Here is a 15,166-nt window from a genome sequence, read left to right as displayed (position 1 = left end):
AATTGATGTGCAAAATGCGAAGTGCAAAATGCATGACTGTAAATGTGTGTTTGTGTTTTTTACAGCCATCCATGAATTTCCCAATGATATTTTCACCAACGCTGAGCGGAAGAGCGGCGGTGTGCTGCTGCATATAATAGCGGTAAGAAAGTCCATTTATCTCTCTCTCTTTCCTCAGATTAGCAAAGTACATTAAGAAAATTGCATCACTGAAAGTTTGAGGGAAATTTGATCTGGGTTAGTTTTGCACAGAAGTTTGGTAAATGTATAAAGGAGAGAATTTGGTGAAAGTAATGATGCACGTGCACTGCTGCTGCCCGCGTGATTTGATCTCTTTGCTGTTTTCAGTGTGGGTTAATCCACTGCTAATATGACCAGATTTAACTCCATCAGCCATGAGCAGCACAATTAAGATCTGCCTGTGGTTATGTAACACCGCCGCTCTAATGTTTGCATCACACATGGTTCAGGTCTGAATTATGTATTCACACAAACAATCACAACCTACTGTGTGTGGGATTTCTGTGCTTTGGTGCCCCCTGTGACTGGAAATGATCACGCAAATATAAAAAAATGCTTACACAAAACCAGTAAATCACCCCTAAAGCATGTTAGTAATTTTTATTGTTTATATGTTATTTGCCATAGACACTGGTTATTTTGGGGGTATTTTGCTTCCTTAACATGCCTTCATTCAGACTAGTGGAAAGAAAATATCCAAAATACACATTAAAGTGTATTTTATTATTTGCATATGTAGACTTTTAAAGACTGTTTTCTCAAAATTAGCCCGAAATCAAAAAAAGAATAATTAGGGTTTTTTTTCATCTCATAGGGATTTGTTTGCATATTATTCTTCTGATTTATGTAATGTTTTATGCCTAATCATAGTGTGAAACATACATACATAGATATAGGTACAGCAAACTTGTCTTAAAATGTCTATTATAAGTAAAACCAGTCTATTTGATTACAAGGATGGAAAATCTACGGCGGTTTTAGGTGCAAATCACCTTTGTAAGTAAACAAACGTGTCTGGTGTTATGATGCCATCGTCACACTCATTGCTGAAGGTCATCGTAGTGTCTTCTTAATTGCTTTGGTTTCAAATTGTGGATGAGCAGGAGTTTGTATTGGGTTGGCAGATGATTAAGCTAGATGAGGTGAATGCAGATGTGAATCCAGAGGTTTGGATCAGTCAGGCCTGGAGAGCAAGGACACACTGTGCATGAAGAAGAGGAGAGACGGCGTTCTGGAGCGGACAGCAGGCGAACGCAGCCAGCCGGCTTCTGGAAACTTTCATTTCACAATCGCTTCTCCTCAAAGTGTATATTTAGGAGACAGGAATAGAGACACACAGGGTCAATGGTTGAAAGATAGTAAGTCAGAAACAGATGCATTGCAGGCTTTCAGTCCTGTTGCACATCATTACAGTTTTGTGGTGGAAGCAAACAGCAGTACTGAATGGGGCAACAGAGTTTCTTTTAAATACGCTTTTTTTTTTTTTTTTTACTATACAGCAGGACTTTTTTATCTTTTACTCAAAAAAAAAAAAAACTTAAAAAATGACATTATTGAAATAAAATAAACATAGCTAAAATGTAATAAAGTAAACTGAACTAAACTAAACTAAAGTTTATTTCACATAATTTCCATTGCAAAATTTCAAATTTGAAATAAAAAACCTACAACTGTATATAACTGAAATGAACAAATTTAACAAATACAAAAATATTAATAAAACTTTAAAATGAAAAACAAACCAAATATAAAACTGAAATCTAATTTAAATTACTATAATAGCTATACATATATAATACCTGCTATACAGATCAAAGTTATCTTAGTATTTCTAAACACTTTAATGAAAGTTGTTCAGTCATCTGTAGACTATTTAATAATATTTTAATAATATAATTAGCTTTTATTTTTATATTTTCAGTTTTAATTTTAGTTTTAATTTGAGCAATTTCATTCGTTTCTATTTATCTTAATTTTGTACGTAAGTATTTTAGTTCTTAAACTTGATTCAGTTACGCAGTTACAAAGGCATAATTTCTAAATCTTTGTTTTAACATTATGCTAAAATGTTTTATTTAACCTTTGTCTTTTATGTTTTTCTTTTTTTTTAAGATTTAAGGTTTTTAAGATTTATTTTCTGAGATTTCCATGTACTTTTATGTTTTCAGCTTAAATTCAATTAGTAATTGGTTTTAGTTAACAACAGCAACAACATTGATACACATTGTTAGTCAGCTCTAACTTGCTATGCCATATGCAAACTTTTCCACACTTCTGAGATTTTTACTTGGTTTTGTTTTTCATAGGAGCAACATTTAAGAAGCAGGAGACTTTAATAAAGTTGCGGTGTACCTCATTGGTACTTAAGAGAAATAAGTGAGTTTGGATCAGGTTTCTACAGTCTTCTGTGTCTTCTTACAGGCTCTTTACATGTTCCTGGCTCTGGCGATCGTGTGTGATGACTACTTCGTGACGTCTCTTGAGAAAATCTGTGAGGTAGGATTGAGTAATACTGCTGTACAAATAAGAGCAGCAGAATCTGCGCTGTTCTTCCACTTTGAGGCTTTCAGAAGCTCATAAAACCTACTGCTCCAGATTTGGGTGTTGTCTGTGAATCGTCTGCTGTTGTTGTGTTGTTCAGAAGCTGAATCTGAGCGAGGATGTGGCCGGAGCCACGTTCATGGCGGCGGGGAGCTCAGCGCCCGAACTCTTCGCCTCTGTTATAGGTAAAGTTACACAACCGTTGTTCCCGGCTCTTCTCGTGCAGCACTTTTACTCATTGTGTCTGTTTCCAGGTGTCTTCATCACTCACGGTGATGTTGGAGTTGGGACGATCGTCGGCTCTGCTGTCTTTAATATCCTCTGCATCATCGGCGTTTGTGGGATCTTTGCTGGACAGGTGTGTTTTGTGCATCTTCTCCAACAGAAGCCTTAGTTCACCTAAATTTGAGTCTCTTCAATCTCAGATGTTAGGTGGATTTTCTTTCTTCAGTAGAACAGTAAAGAAGATTTTGAGCTGAAAACGTGGTCCTTGGTGATGCATAAAATGCAAGTCAATGACTACCATCACTTCGAGAGTCAAAAAAGCACATCAAGCTAAAGAAAATGAAATACTGAGGTCTTATAAAGCGAAATGTTTGGTTTACATGTGAAACATTATCACCTGTAATCCAGAGCCTCTAATAGTTTACAGCGATGTCCGGTTCACAAATGAATCTTTCTTTTGAACCGATTCTCTTTGGTGAACTGTTGGAACAGTTTATTTAATCGGACTGAACCATCTGAAACAGTTTGCATCTCTAAAAGCTCAGATCTACAATCAATCTGACTATAAACCAGCAAAAATAGCACTTATAATATGTACACTTTATGTTATTGCATGTTTACATAAATCGGTGAATCAGTTCATCAAAACAAACAGTCCAAAAGAATCAGTTCGTGGAAAAGAAGTGAGCATTATTTTGATTGAAAATCATCAATATAAGGTGCATTAAAGAAACCAACCCCAAAACACTGATACGAAGGATCTGTAATGAAACAGTTTTTTCCAAATAACCTGAAAAACACTTCATTCTTGAAAATGAAATGGTTCTCTATTGACATCGATGGTTTCATGAAGACTCTTAAACATCCATGGAATCTTTCCAGTCCACAAAAGGTTCTTTATAGTGGAAAGATTATTAAAATTATTGATATAAAATATTTTTTCTCATTAAAATAATTAGAATTTCTTGGGTTTAATTATGTATTTGTTTCATTTATTTTCCTATTTGATGAAAAAAAAAAAAGGATTTTACACAAAATGCACAAAATCTTTATTTCGGAGATAACAACTAGAGGCCTCTGCCTGAATTACATGCACATACACCTACTCAGTTTCATGTAAATCCTAAGTTTATGTATTTAACAGTAGTCTGTGTTGTTGTCTGTAGGTGGTCTTACTGACCCGGTGGGCTGTTTTCCGTGACTCTTTCTTCTACATATTGTCTGTAGTCGCTCTAATTGTGGTGAGTCTCAACTTAATATCTGCTCTGGTATTTCCTATTGACACATTATAGATAGAAATAGAAAGAACTAACTTAAAACCATTTTTTATCTCGTGAAAATACTAAATAAATATAACAGAACTGATTATCTTTTTGTTTGTCTTGTCTTGTGACATCAGTTCATCTATGATGAAAAGATTGTGTGGTGAGTCTGTTTTCATTCGTTTCCTCTCGTGTCAGATTTTTGTGATTTTCCACGTGACGTGTTTGTGATGTTGTGTTTCAGGTGGGAGAGTCTGGTGCTGGTGCTCATGTATGCTGTATATATCCTCATCATGAAGTGAGTTTATTATTTATAATGTCACAAATCATTTCTATTGCAAATAAATGCTGTTCTTTTGAATTCTCTATCCATCAAATAATCCTGAAAAAAATAAATGCATTAGTTTTTTTTCTTCAAAAATATAAAGCAGCACAACTGTTTTCAACATTGATAATAATCAAAACTGTTTCTTGAGTAGAAAATAAGCATATTAGAATGATTTCTGGAGATCAGTGACACTGAAGACCGGAGGAATTCAGAAATAAATGACATTTTACAATATATTCAATTGTATTTATGATCAAACAATCACAGCCTTGGACAGCGGCAGAGATTAAAACTCTCTGGAAGAATATTCTCATTTAGTTTTTGTCTGTATTAGATTTAACGCAAGCATGCAGAAGTTTTTCACGAGACGAGGCGACAAGAACATTGCCAATGGAAACGCAGCGGCCGGCAGTGAACTGGAGGACGGTAAAGACAGTTTAGACTGTAGTTTAGGCTGTAACTGGGACGATCTGTCAGTACCGCTGCTGGGTCCAGGTAAGACTAAACAGACAGGCATATTTCTAAATAACTCATAATCCATAATTCCATGTCACCCTCAGTACAAGTATCCACCTGTCCTCATTTTTTGAACAAATATGGTAGAAAATGTCATACAGACAGAATCACTGCTAGAAATGTAATATGTTAAAAAATCTTTTTCAAGTTTTTAAATATAGTCAGTTATCTCCAAACATCTTTATGTATGTCTACAAAATGAGAAGTGCTATTCATACATACTGTGACTTACTGTGTGATATATTACATTATACTATTATTATTATTAGCTACACGTCACATCTTGCCACTTCACTTTATTATTATTATTAAATTAAGAAGCTCATAGTAAAAAAAAAATACATGCTTTATTAAAAAGCCAAAATTGTAATATATATATTGTTTTTAAATTTGGAAAAATATCTTTGCATAACCTTTTAAGTTATTTAAAAACCATTTAAATTACAATTCAGAAAAACTGTTACTTGAATAATGTTTTCAGTTATTGAATTACAATATTTATAATAAATTACATAAGCAGAAGTTAATAAAAACAATTGTTTTTGCCATATTCTACTGAATAATATATATATATATATATTTTTTTTTTTATTATTATTATTGGTATTAATCTGATTTTATTGATTAGTTTTTTCAAAGGCTTTATTACCAGTAAGATTTTTATTTTTTTAAATATCACATTATTTTTAATTTGAGGGTTAATCCAGGTTATTATTCAGGGAACATTAAGACAAAGATGGTATTTTGGTTGAGTTTGGTGTATCCTTTTAAAATTAGATTTTTAATTTATATTTCTTGGACACCTTGATCTTCTCGTTTATTGCATTTGCTCTGAACAACACGACAGGTGTGGAATTTTGTCCAGATTTATTTTGTCTTTTTGAGAGAAACGTCCTCCTGATCCAGTGTTTGAGAAACCTTGTTTTTCAGCTCTTGAGATCTCAGCACTTTTCTTCTTCCTGCTTCTCTCCGTCTGTGATTGAGAGGTAACATCACTGCCTCATCCATCACTTCAGTCTCTTTTCTCCCTGCTGTCTTTCCACCAGAGTTTGTCTCTTTCCTCATGTCTGTTTCTGGCCTCGATATCTTCACGTTTAACTCTGCCTGTCTGTTTAGTCTTACTAAAGCTTTCTGCTTTTACTGCACACTCTTTCTCTGATGCTTCTCTGAAAATGCAGTAAAAATGGAGTAAATGTCGTTTTACAATATCAAGAAAAAAATCAGTCCTGATATACTCTGTGTGTATTTCACGGATATTTATTTTGTCTTTCTCAAGTCAAGTCCAGTAAGGTTTACAGTCGAGGTTCGGTGCTCATGGTTGATGAAATCATGAATGCCAGTCCTCCGAATTACCGTTTCCCTGAAGCCGGTCTCCGTGTGATGGTCACAAACCACTTCGGACCCAAGACTCGTCTGCGCATGGCCAGCCGTCTCATTATAACAGAGGTACGTCAGACACACCGTGACACAGCAAAAAAATAATTTTTAATTGTATAAAAAGGAATAAAAAATATTGGAATGTTCATCACTATTTAATGAGGTCATATGATGCAATTCCAAGTTTTCCTTTCTCTTTGGAGTGTTTCAAGCTGTTAGTGAACAGAAAAGAAGTTGCAAAGACTAAAGTCTCAAATCCCAAGAGGTATTCTTTATAAAAGTTAAGACGTCCTCCTAAAACGCCTCGTTTAAACACGCCCCCACATGTCTATGTCACTGTGTGGGGAGATTTGCATAACACTGTCCAAATGTTCATGCAAAGAAACAAGGCATAAACTTTTTTTTCTGCTCAGGGAGTAGGGAGCAATTAACACTGTGTAGGGACCATGTCAATGGCAACACAGTTGAGATCACTTCTAATGAGCTGGTTATCTGAATCAGGTGTGTTAACAGAGAGACATGCAAAATGTGTAGAGCTGAGGGGACGAAGACTGGTATTGAGAACCACCTGTGTAGAGAAGCGCTTGTTATTTGTCATTTCTCCGATCACAAATGCAGACATAGTTTTAGGTTTACGTGGCGCGATGCAACACCTAAAAACACAGAATAAGTGTTTAGAATTTATAAGTAAGGTGCGTAATATTTCTGTCAGACACTTTTTCCAATCACAATGCACTAGCTGGATAGCTGGCCAATCAGTGTACGCCTCGCTTTTCAAACGGATTAAAACATAAAACACAACACGTTTTAGAAAGCGGGCATAGAGGAACAACAATAATGTACAGTATGTGGAAATGCATGTGTTTTTATAACCTTTAACTGCATAAACACATTTCATTACACCAAATAAACCAAATAATTTTATTTTAGCAACATCATATGACCTCTTTAAAAAAATATATGCATATATATAGATATGCTGATTTGCTGCTCAAGACACATTTGTAATTTTATAATCAATATTGAAAACTGCTTAATAGTTTTCTGAAAACAGTTTTACATTTTTTCAGGATTCTTTGACAAATAGCCTTTATTTATTCTTTTTATTAGACATAGACATTTATGTAACATTATTATTGTCTCTACTGTCACCTTTGATTGACTTAATGTGTCCTTCCTTACTGAGTAAAAATATTAACTTGTTTTTTAAAATCTATCCGACCTTAAACTTTTGAATGATAGTTCAAGTTCAAATAATTTTTTGAGACTGTTGACTATTATTTTCATCAAAAATCAAAATGAAATTTAATTGTTTATACTGTACATTATAATGTTGTGCTCCCTGAATGGTTTTTAATTTATTGTTGTTGTTTATTTTTCACAAAATCAGTATTCAGTAGTATCAGTATCAGTACTAGTATTAGTATTAGTATCAACCACTGGTGCACTTCTGGAAAAGTGTGTCTCTTGTGTGTAGCGTCAGAGGTTGGTCCAGTCGGCTAATGGTGTGGAGACAGCTGTGGTGGACGGCAAACCAGACATCGAAAATGGAAACATGCCAGAAGACAAAACCACTGAAGAGAAAGAGAGTGAACTCACCTCACCGTTCAGACTTCCAGGTGAGTAAAGGAGAGTTACTGTTACCTTTCAGAAGATCACCCAAAACATTCAGAAAAGAAACGGATGTGACAGAGATGAAAAAGCATCTCAGAAAGAGCATTTTAAGAAGCAAATATAAGCTTTTTAACCTTTGTGCTGTGCTGAAAATTACCTAATGTGGTGTACATGGTAAAAAAAAAAAAAAGGTAAAAAAAAAAGGCTTGCGTCAATAAAATTGCTTGTAAATATGTCATTATGCTATATAAACATCAAATCTTACATTCAACTTTTTTGTCAACTTGTTTTCTTTTAATGTGCATGCACAGGTTTAGTGTTTTAATTTAATATTTAAATTTGGGATTTGGATTTTTGGATCATTTTGGTAATTTCCGTTCAAAAACTGAGATCAGTGAAACCTGTTATCAGTCAGTTCCAAGAACAAATACAAAACCTAATTGAAAGAAAACAAACTGATGAAGTTAAATCCAATATGTGGTAATAATATAGCGTGATGACAGATTTACAAGCAATGTTTTTGAAGGCAGGTCCTTTTTGACCTGGAACACCACAAGTGTAACAAAGTACAAAAATATCCAAATTTATGCCTTGTTATTAAAGGGTTAGTTCACCCAACATTTTTTTTATATAACTCCAACTGGATTCGTCTAAAAGAAGGAAAGGATGTCTCAAAGGTGAGTAAAACGCAGTACATTTCTAAATTTCAGTTTTGGGTGAACTAATCCTTTAACATATCTTGAATTCAATCTTTGTCGTTTACTTTTAATTGTGCAAGGTTTTGTGTTTCTTTTTGGTTCTAATTGATCGAGGCCTCATTCATTTGAGCTCATGCACCTCAGTTTTCCAGTTAAAAAAGCATAATTTGAGGATAATTATGGTATATTTTTGATATTTTTACCATAATATGGTAATAATGTAGTATAATAAGAAATTTACAAGCAATTTTTGTAGGCGGGTCATTTTTGACCCAGGTCAAAAAACTGTGGAAAAATTCCAAAGCGGTTTAATTTTTCAGGGTTAAGAAGCTTTTATACCTGCAATAGGAAAAAGAAAATCTTATGCCAGTCAAAATGACAGGAACACAGCATGAGGATTAAAGGAACAGTATCTAGTTTGTAAGCAAGAGCAGTAAAATAAGTTTATAGCACTGCAGTGTGGTTTAGAAACATTACGTTATGTGTTTCAGACGGCTGTGTGAACGGAACTAAATGGCTGATCTCTTGGCCGCTGTTGTTGATCCTGTACTTCACCATCCCAAACTGTGCCAAGTCTCGCTGGGAGAAATACTTCATGCTCTCCTTCATCCTCTCCACCGTCTGGATCGCCGTCTTTTCCTACTTCATGGTGTGGATGGTAGGTGCCAAATGTCTGTCAGTGTCTCTCTCCGGTTAGTCTGTCTTGTTTTTAGTGAAGCTTTACTCTGTCTTGTAGGTGACGATCATTGGATACACGCTCGGCATTCCCGACGTCATCATGGGCATCACGTTTCTGGCGGCGGGCACGAGCGTCCCGGACTGCATCGCCAGCCTGATCGTGGCTCGTCAAGGTAGATCGATCGCACCCTTCTGATCAATAAAACTGGAGCAGGATGAATTTATCATGAAAAACAGACTCTTTTACCTTCATGTATCTGATTAAAGCACTACGGCACACATAATGTGATTTCCTCTTCCTCTGTCACAATTAATCACTTGACCTCAGACATGGACTGCATCTCAATGCTGCCTGCCCTATACAGAATACAAGATAACATACATAGTATAGGTTTTAGGATGAGTTTGTAATGGTTCTCTTTTGACTTTTCCAGCCACATAAAAATACTGAGGCTCATATAACATGGAAGTTTAAACTTATGTTTCTAAAAGATCAAGTGTGTAATTTCTGGCATGAAAGTACATTTTTATAGTCCGTGTTTTTAAGCCAGTGTTTCAGGATTCTCAAACAAAAGGACAAATAATTTTAGAAACTAAACACTTTATTTTATTTTTTAAAATAATAATAATTCATGTATTTTTGACTAAGAGGCCGCTTACATGACGTTGACAACGTTTTCGGCCAAAAACTGGAAACTTTTTATGCGTTTTGACTGTTTGTTTTCACGACGATGGCGTTTTGGGAACTGAAAACGCATATTTTTGGAAACAGGTTTCAAAGTGCAAGTTTTTTCGTGTAAACACACAAAGCGGGAAACTTTAAAAATGGTGTCGTCATGCACATGGGTAGTACGTGTTAGGTATGTAGCAATGACGTGTTGATTTTAAAGGCAAGCACGAACAAACATACAAACAATGAATGGCAAAGTGCATGGTACTGCTCAAGAGTTTGCTAACGCTTCTTCAGCAAAGTGTGGATTTACTTCAGCAAAATTACAGCAGACATAAAACATAAACTTACAACATAAAATCATCACTTCCCTACACGTAGTGTTTACTAACATGGTGATAGCGCCAACTACTGGTCTGGGATACTTAATATAGCATTTTTGGCCGTTTTCACAGATATGTGTAAACGCAAAACTTTTTGAAAACATTGTGGTGTATACATGAAACTTTTTAAAAATGCAAAGGAAAAACTGGTAACACATTATAATAACTGCACACTATTAATCATTAGTTAAGCATTAGGAAACAGTTAATTCATAATTTATAAAGCATTAATAGACACTAATAAGCTGTTTATAAATACAGATATAAATGCTTTATACTTGATTTAAAAGCATATCTATAATGTATGTAATAATTGTAATAAACTTTATTAATGATCAATTTATCATTTCTCAATGTAGTATAGCATTATTTACACACCGGTTATTAAGGAGTTGTCAGTGGTTCATAAGATCACTTTTGAAATTGTAAGTTAATGATTAATAAACTATTTAAATGTGCATTCATACATCTTATTATTCAGACATATAGTAATAGTTACTTAGTGTTAATAAATGGTTTATTAACATGTATTTCTACTGTAATCCAGGCTTAATTCAGGTAGTTATAAAACATATGTAGTTGTTAGTTAACTATTTTTGTGAGCTCATCTAAAGTGGGGACGATTTATGCATTGTCCTCACTTTAGATGAGCTCACATAAATAGTTAACTGACCACTACTAAATGCTTTATAACTACCTGAATTTACTACATTTACTTACAATTACTTTTTTATTATATGAATCACTGGCAACTCCTAAATAACTGGTTTGTAAATAATGCTATACTTCATTGAGAAATTATAAATTGATCATGAATGAAGTATGACAATACAATTATTAAATGCATTATAGTTAAGTCAGGAATAAAGCATTTATATCTGTGTTTATAAACTACTTATTAATGTCTATTAATGCTTTATAAATGATGAATTATCTGTTTATTAATGCTTAATTAATGATTAATAGTGTGCAGTTGTTATAAAGTGTTGCCGAAAAACTTTTCAGTTTTTGACTACATCATTGCTGTGTAAACGTAGCCTAAATCTTATCTTGTTTTATAAAGTAACGCTTTATGGAAACACTTCTTGTGGCTGCTTTTCTGCTTTCTTTTGTAGTTTTGCGCTTCTATTGAAAAAAGGCTTAGCAATTGATAAAGCATGTAATTTCTGGCACCAAATGCCATTTTTATACTTAAATGCAGTAAAATATATACATTTTGAAATTAGATTTTAGTAAAATGCACTTTATGCGGCTACTTTTCATTTATAGTTTTGCATTGCTATTGTTTTTTTCACCACTTTTTCTTTGCTTTGATTTCACCACCGATAAATGTATTTAATAAGTTATTTTTTTCCCATTTAGTTTAGTCATTTTCCATTGCTACTTTTGGTGATCTCATGACAAGTCACATCACACTTCTTTTGCATTGCTTTAGGAGAAATGGCCTCTGAATCTGCATGATGAGTGAGCATTGCTAGTTCAGTGTGAAAGCGGGTCTCATTTCTGCAGGTCTGGGAGACATGGCCGTGTCCAACACCATCGGCAGTAACGTCTTTGACATTCTGGTGGGGCTCGGCGTTCCCTGGGCGCTGCAGACCATGGCAGTCAGTTATGGATCAGTTGTAAGCACATCCAGCAGCTCTTTCTGCTTGAACTCCTCTCAAACCAGCAGCTTCTGTTGAACACATGAGCACTGAAACACCAGATCTGTTTTCATTGTAATGGTGTAATGGCACTGTGGCATTGTGGGAGATGATGATGCTGTTTCCTCCCTCCGTCCAGGTGATGATAAACAGTCGGGGACTGGTTTACTCCGTGGTTTTGCTGCTGGGATCTGTCGCGCTCACCGTGAGTAAATCAGCAGGTTCTCCTGAGACAATTCGTGACTCAATCTGGATCAGACGCAAGCTGTAGACTTTTTCTGTGACTTCTGCTGAAAAGTTATTAACTTTCGAAAGACAGGTGTGTTGATTTGGAGGAAACCTGGATGCACAGATATGGTGTGGGTCTGTTCATAGTTAAATAATCTCCCTCTGGTATCACAGTTTTGATCATTAAAATAAATAATTATCCTTAAATAGAATAAATAAATCAAAGAATAATAATACAAAAATCGGTTATATATTATTAATGTTAGAAAATAACAAGTAATTTCTAATGTTACTGTTTTTAATTTATGCGCTGAATGTATTTTAAAGAATCAAACTGTCAATTATTTTAAATAAATGATAAAATAATAAAACATAAGTTAATACAAATTGATCCATTTAAAGTAATACTGAGTTTATTATCACCTGATAATATAATGACAATTATTATAAAAATACTTATCCTTAACTAGAATAAATAAATCAAAGAATAATAATACAAAAATCGGTTATACATTATTAATGTTAGAAAATAACAAGTAATTTCTAATGTTACTGTTTTTAATTTATGCGCTGAATGTATTTTAAAGAATCAAACTCTCAATTATTTTAAATAAACAAATAATAAAACATCAGTTAATACAAATTCATCAATTTAAAGTAATATTGAGTTTATTAATCACCTGATAATATAATGAAAATTATTATAAATATAATACATTAATTACAAAGCGATTAGCAAATGCTAAAAATGAATATTGCATTTTTTGTCTGAATATTTTTTTAAATTGTAAAATTAAATCGTAAAATTGTTGATTCTTTTAAATCAAATACTAAAAAATAAAAAAAAATAAAAAATAAACTGAAAACTGTTATACAATTGAAATTTTTATATTCAGCTTAACACTATGATATACAGATGACAATAGTTTAAAATAGAAAGTTATTTTTCTAATGTTAGGAAGTAATTGACGATCGCTTACATTGAATATAAAATGTTTAGTTGCTGAATATTTTATTAGTCCAAAAAAAAGCATCAGTTTAGAAGAAAATGAACAAATTAAATTATTGTTGTTAAGTGACTAAACTGAATATTGCATTTTTCCTTTGTATTTGATGAAAATGTTTTGATTATTAAATTAATAGATTATTTTAAATAAATTAAACAATCCAATCATAAATATTATATGAAACTGTTGAATGGGAAAATGGAATGAAATGAAAGTTATCATTATATAAACAGTTATTTGTAACCTTTTTATGAAGTGAGAATTGCTTAAACTGAAAATTATAGTTTTTTAGGTTAGAAATCGCAAACTTTTGTGTAATTTACTCTCCAGTCAAATCAGAACTGATAGCTGTCACGTGCATGTCTATAGCTTCTCAGTCTGTTGCATTAATCGATGTTTCCTCGTTAGTTAACTCATCCGTTCCTTTGCTTGCTTTGTAATCCTTCAGTTCTCCCTCAGGATCTGTTGGTTCTCGTGTGTGTCACTTCTGTGTTTATTTCAATATTCCAAAACATTGTTATTAATCTTTCTCCGAGTTGTGTTCCTCATCTTTGTGTGTTTCTATACCACGCAACCGAGGCAACAGCCCAGTTCAGTTATTCATTTATAGACTTCAGTCTTACAAATGAGCACTGAACTGCACAAACATAAGCAATATGTAAGTGATTAAAGCTTCATTCCTGTTTTTTTTTGTCACTGCAGATTCTCGGGATTCATCTGAACGGGTGGAAGCTGGACTTCAAGCTGGGCGTCTATGTGCTGGTGCTGTACGCCATCTTCCTCTGCTTCTCTATCATGATCGAATACAACGTCTTCACCTTCGTCAACCTGCCCATGTGTCAGGAAGACTAGACTCCGTATCCCAGAATGCACTGTTCTGATGTCACAAGCTCCAGAACCATCATCACCTCAGACTGGACGAATGCTAGTCTTCATTAGCACCAACACTTTATTCAAGCTTTTGTTTGACTCATCTCACTGTGGACAGAGAAATAGATTCGATCTTCTACTTAAGCTCATTTTCCTGATTCTGACCCCAGAAAGAGGAGGAACTTCTCCTTGGAAGCTCTTCTCTTCTAGTTGAGATCTTTAATGTACCAGAATGCATGGCAAACACGGAGCGTGTGGACGCCTGGATAAGCATTCATCCTTTTCTACATGTCTACACTGATGTGTTTCTTTTTCTTGTCTAACCACTGAATCTCTTCATGAAGAATTTATCGCTCACACAACTGTGAATTATTTTGCAGAATATCACTTTTTTCGGTGAGTTATAAATAAGCAAAACATTTAGAAATGCAAGAGAAACTAACATTCTCTGCTAGTACTGTGTCCTAGAATCAGGTGCGATCTGCCATGCAAATCAGTGCAATCTCATTGGTCTAAAAATCTGCATATTAATCAGCAACAGTGGCAGCTGGCTGTGATTGGTGCAGCGTTGTCTTTCATTGCAGATGGACTAATTTCTCGTCATCTGAAGCATGTCATGCCTGGCTAGGACACTTTCATAATCAGTATTTTTGATCTTGTTTTACTTTTTTTTTTGTAGAAATATCTAAACATCCTTAAAACAGGATAAATTTGCTTGAAAATATTGAGGCATTGAGTTCTTAAGAGTTTGCAAGGAATACAGTATATATTCAAATAAATTAGTTTTAATTAGTTTCTTGCGAATGGTTTTAAGCATAAACCTGAATATTTCGTTTTAGATTTATGTAAACAAGAAATAAGAATAATATTTGGAAATGCAAGAGAAATAAAAGTATTTCTTGTCAAAAATTGTAGGGGAAAAAAAAACAATTCAAATTCTTTAAACCTGACCTAATTTAGTTAGATTTATACTGAAAAATGGAAGAAAAATATTTCTAAACACAAGAGCAATTAAAGAATTGCATGTCATTCCTTGCTAAAAGTAAAAAATATTTTACATTTTAGAAAAACAGACATAAATACTGATAATGAATAATTTTGTTTT

The 15,166-nt window shown here is 33.8% G+C and overlaps 1 protein-coding gene across 1 annotated transcript; it reads left to right on the top strand.

Annotated features, from left to right (window-relative positions):
• Positions 1–65: 65 nt before the first annotated feature.
• On the top strand, positions 66–14,672 carry LOC113076153 (sodium/potassium/calcium exchanger 4-like; the record flags this gene model as incomplete). Its single annotated transcript, XM_026248822.1, has 15 exons — positions 66–142; positions 2,443–2,517; positions 2,663–2,747; positions 2,817–2,920; positions 3,954–4,028; positions 4,187–4,212; positions 4,294–4,347; positions 4,712–4,803; positions 6,170–6,339; positions 7,748–7,889; positions 9,074–9,240; positions 9,319–9,433; positions 11,823–11,935; positions 12,096–12,161; positions 13,894–14,672. Coding segments are annotated over 15 exons (1,511 nt in total), but the record flags the coding sequence as incomplete, so codon positions are not given.
• Positions 14,673–15,166: the final 494 nt, after the last annotated feature.

This window comes from Carassius auratus, unplaced genomic scaffold (assembly GCF_003368295.1).
Source record: "Carassius auratus strain Wakin unplaced genomic scaffold, ASM336829v1 scaf_tig00019161, whole genome shotgun sequence".
NCBI classification, from domain to species: Eukaryota; Metazoa; Chordata; class Actinopteri; order Cypriniformes; family Cyprinidae; genus Carassius; species Carassius auratus.
This window is presented reverse-complemented; position numbering and strand designations above follow the sequence as displayed.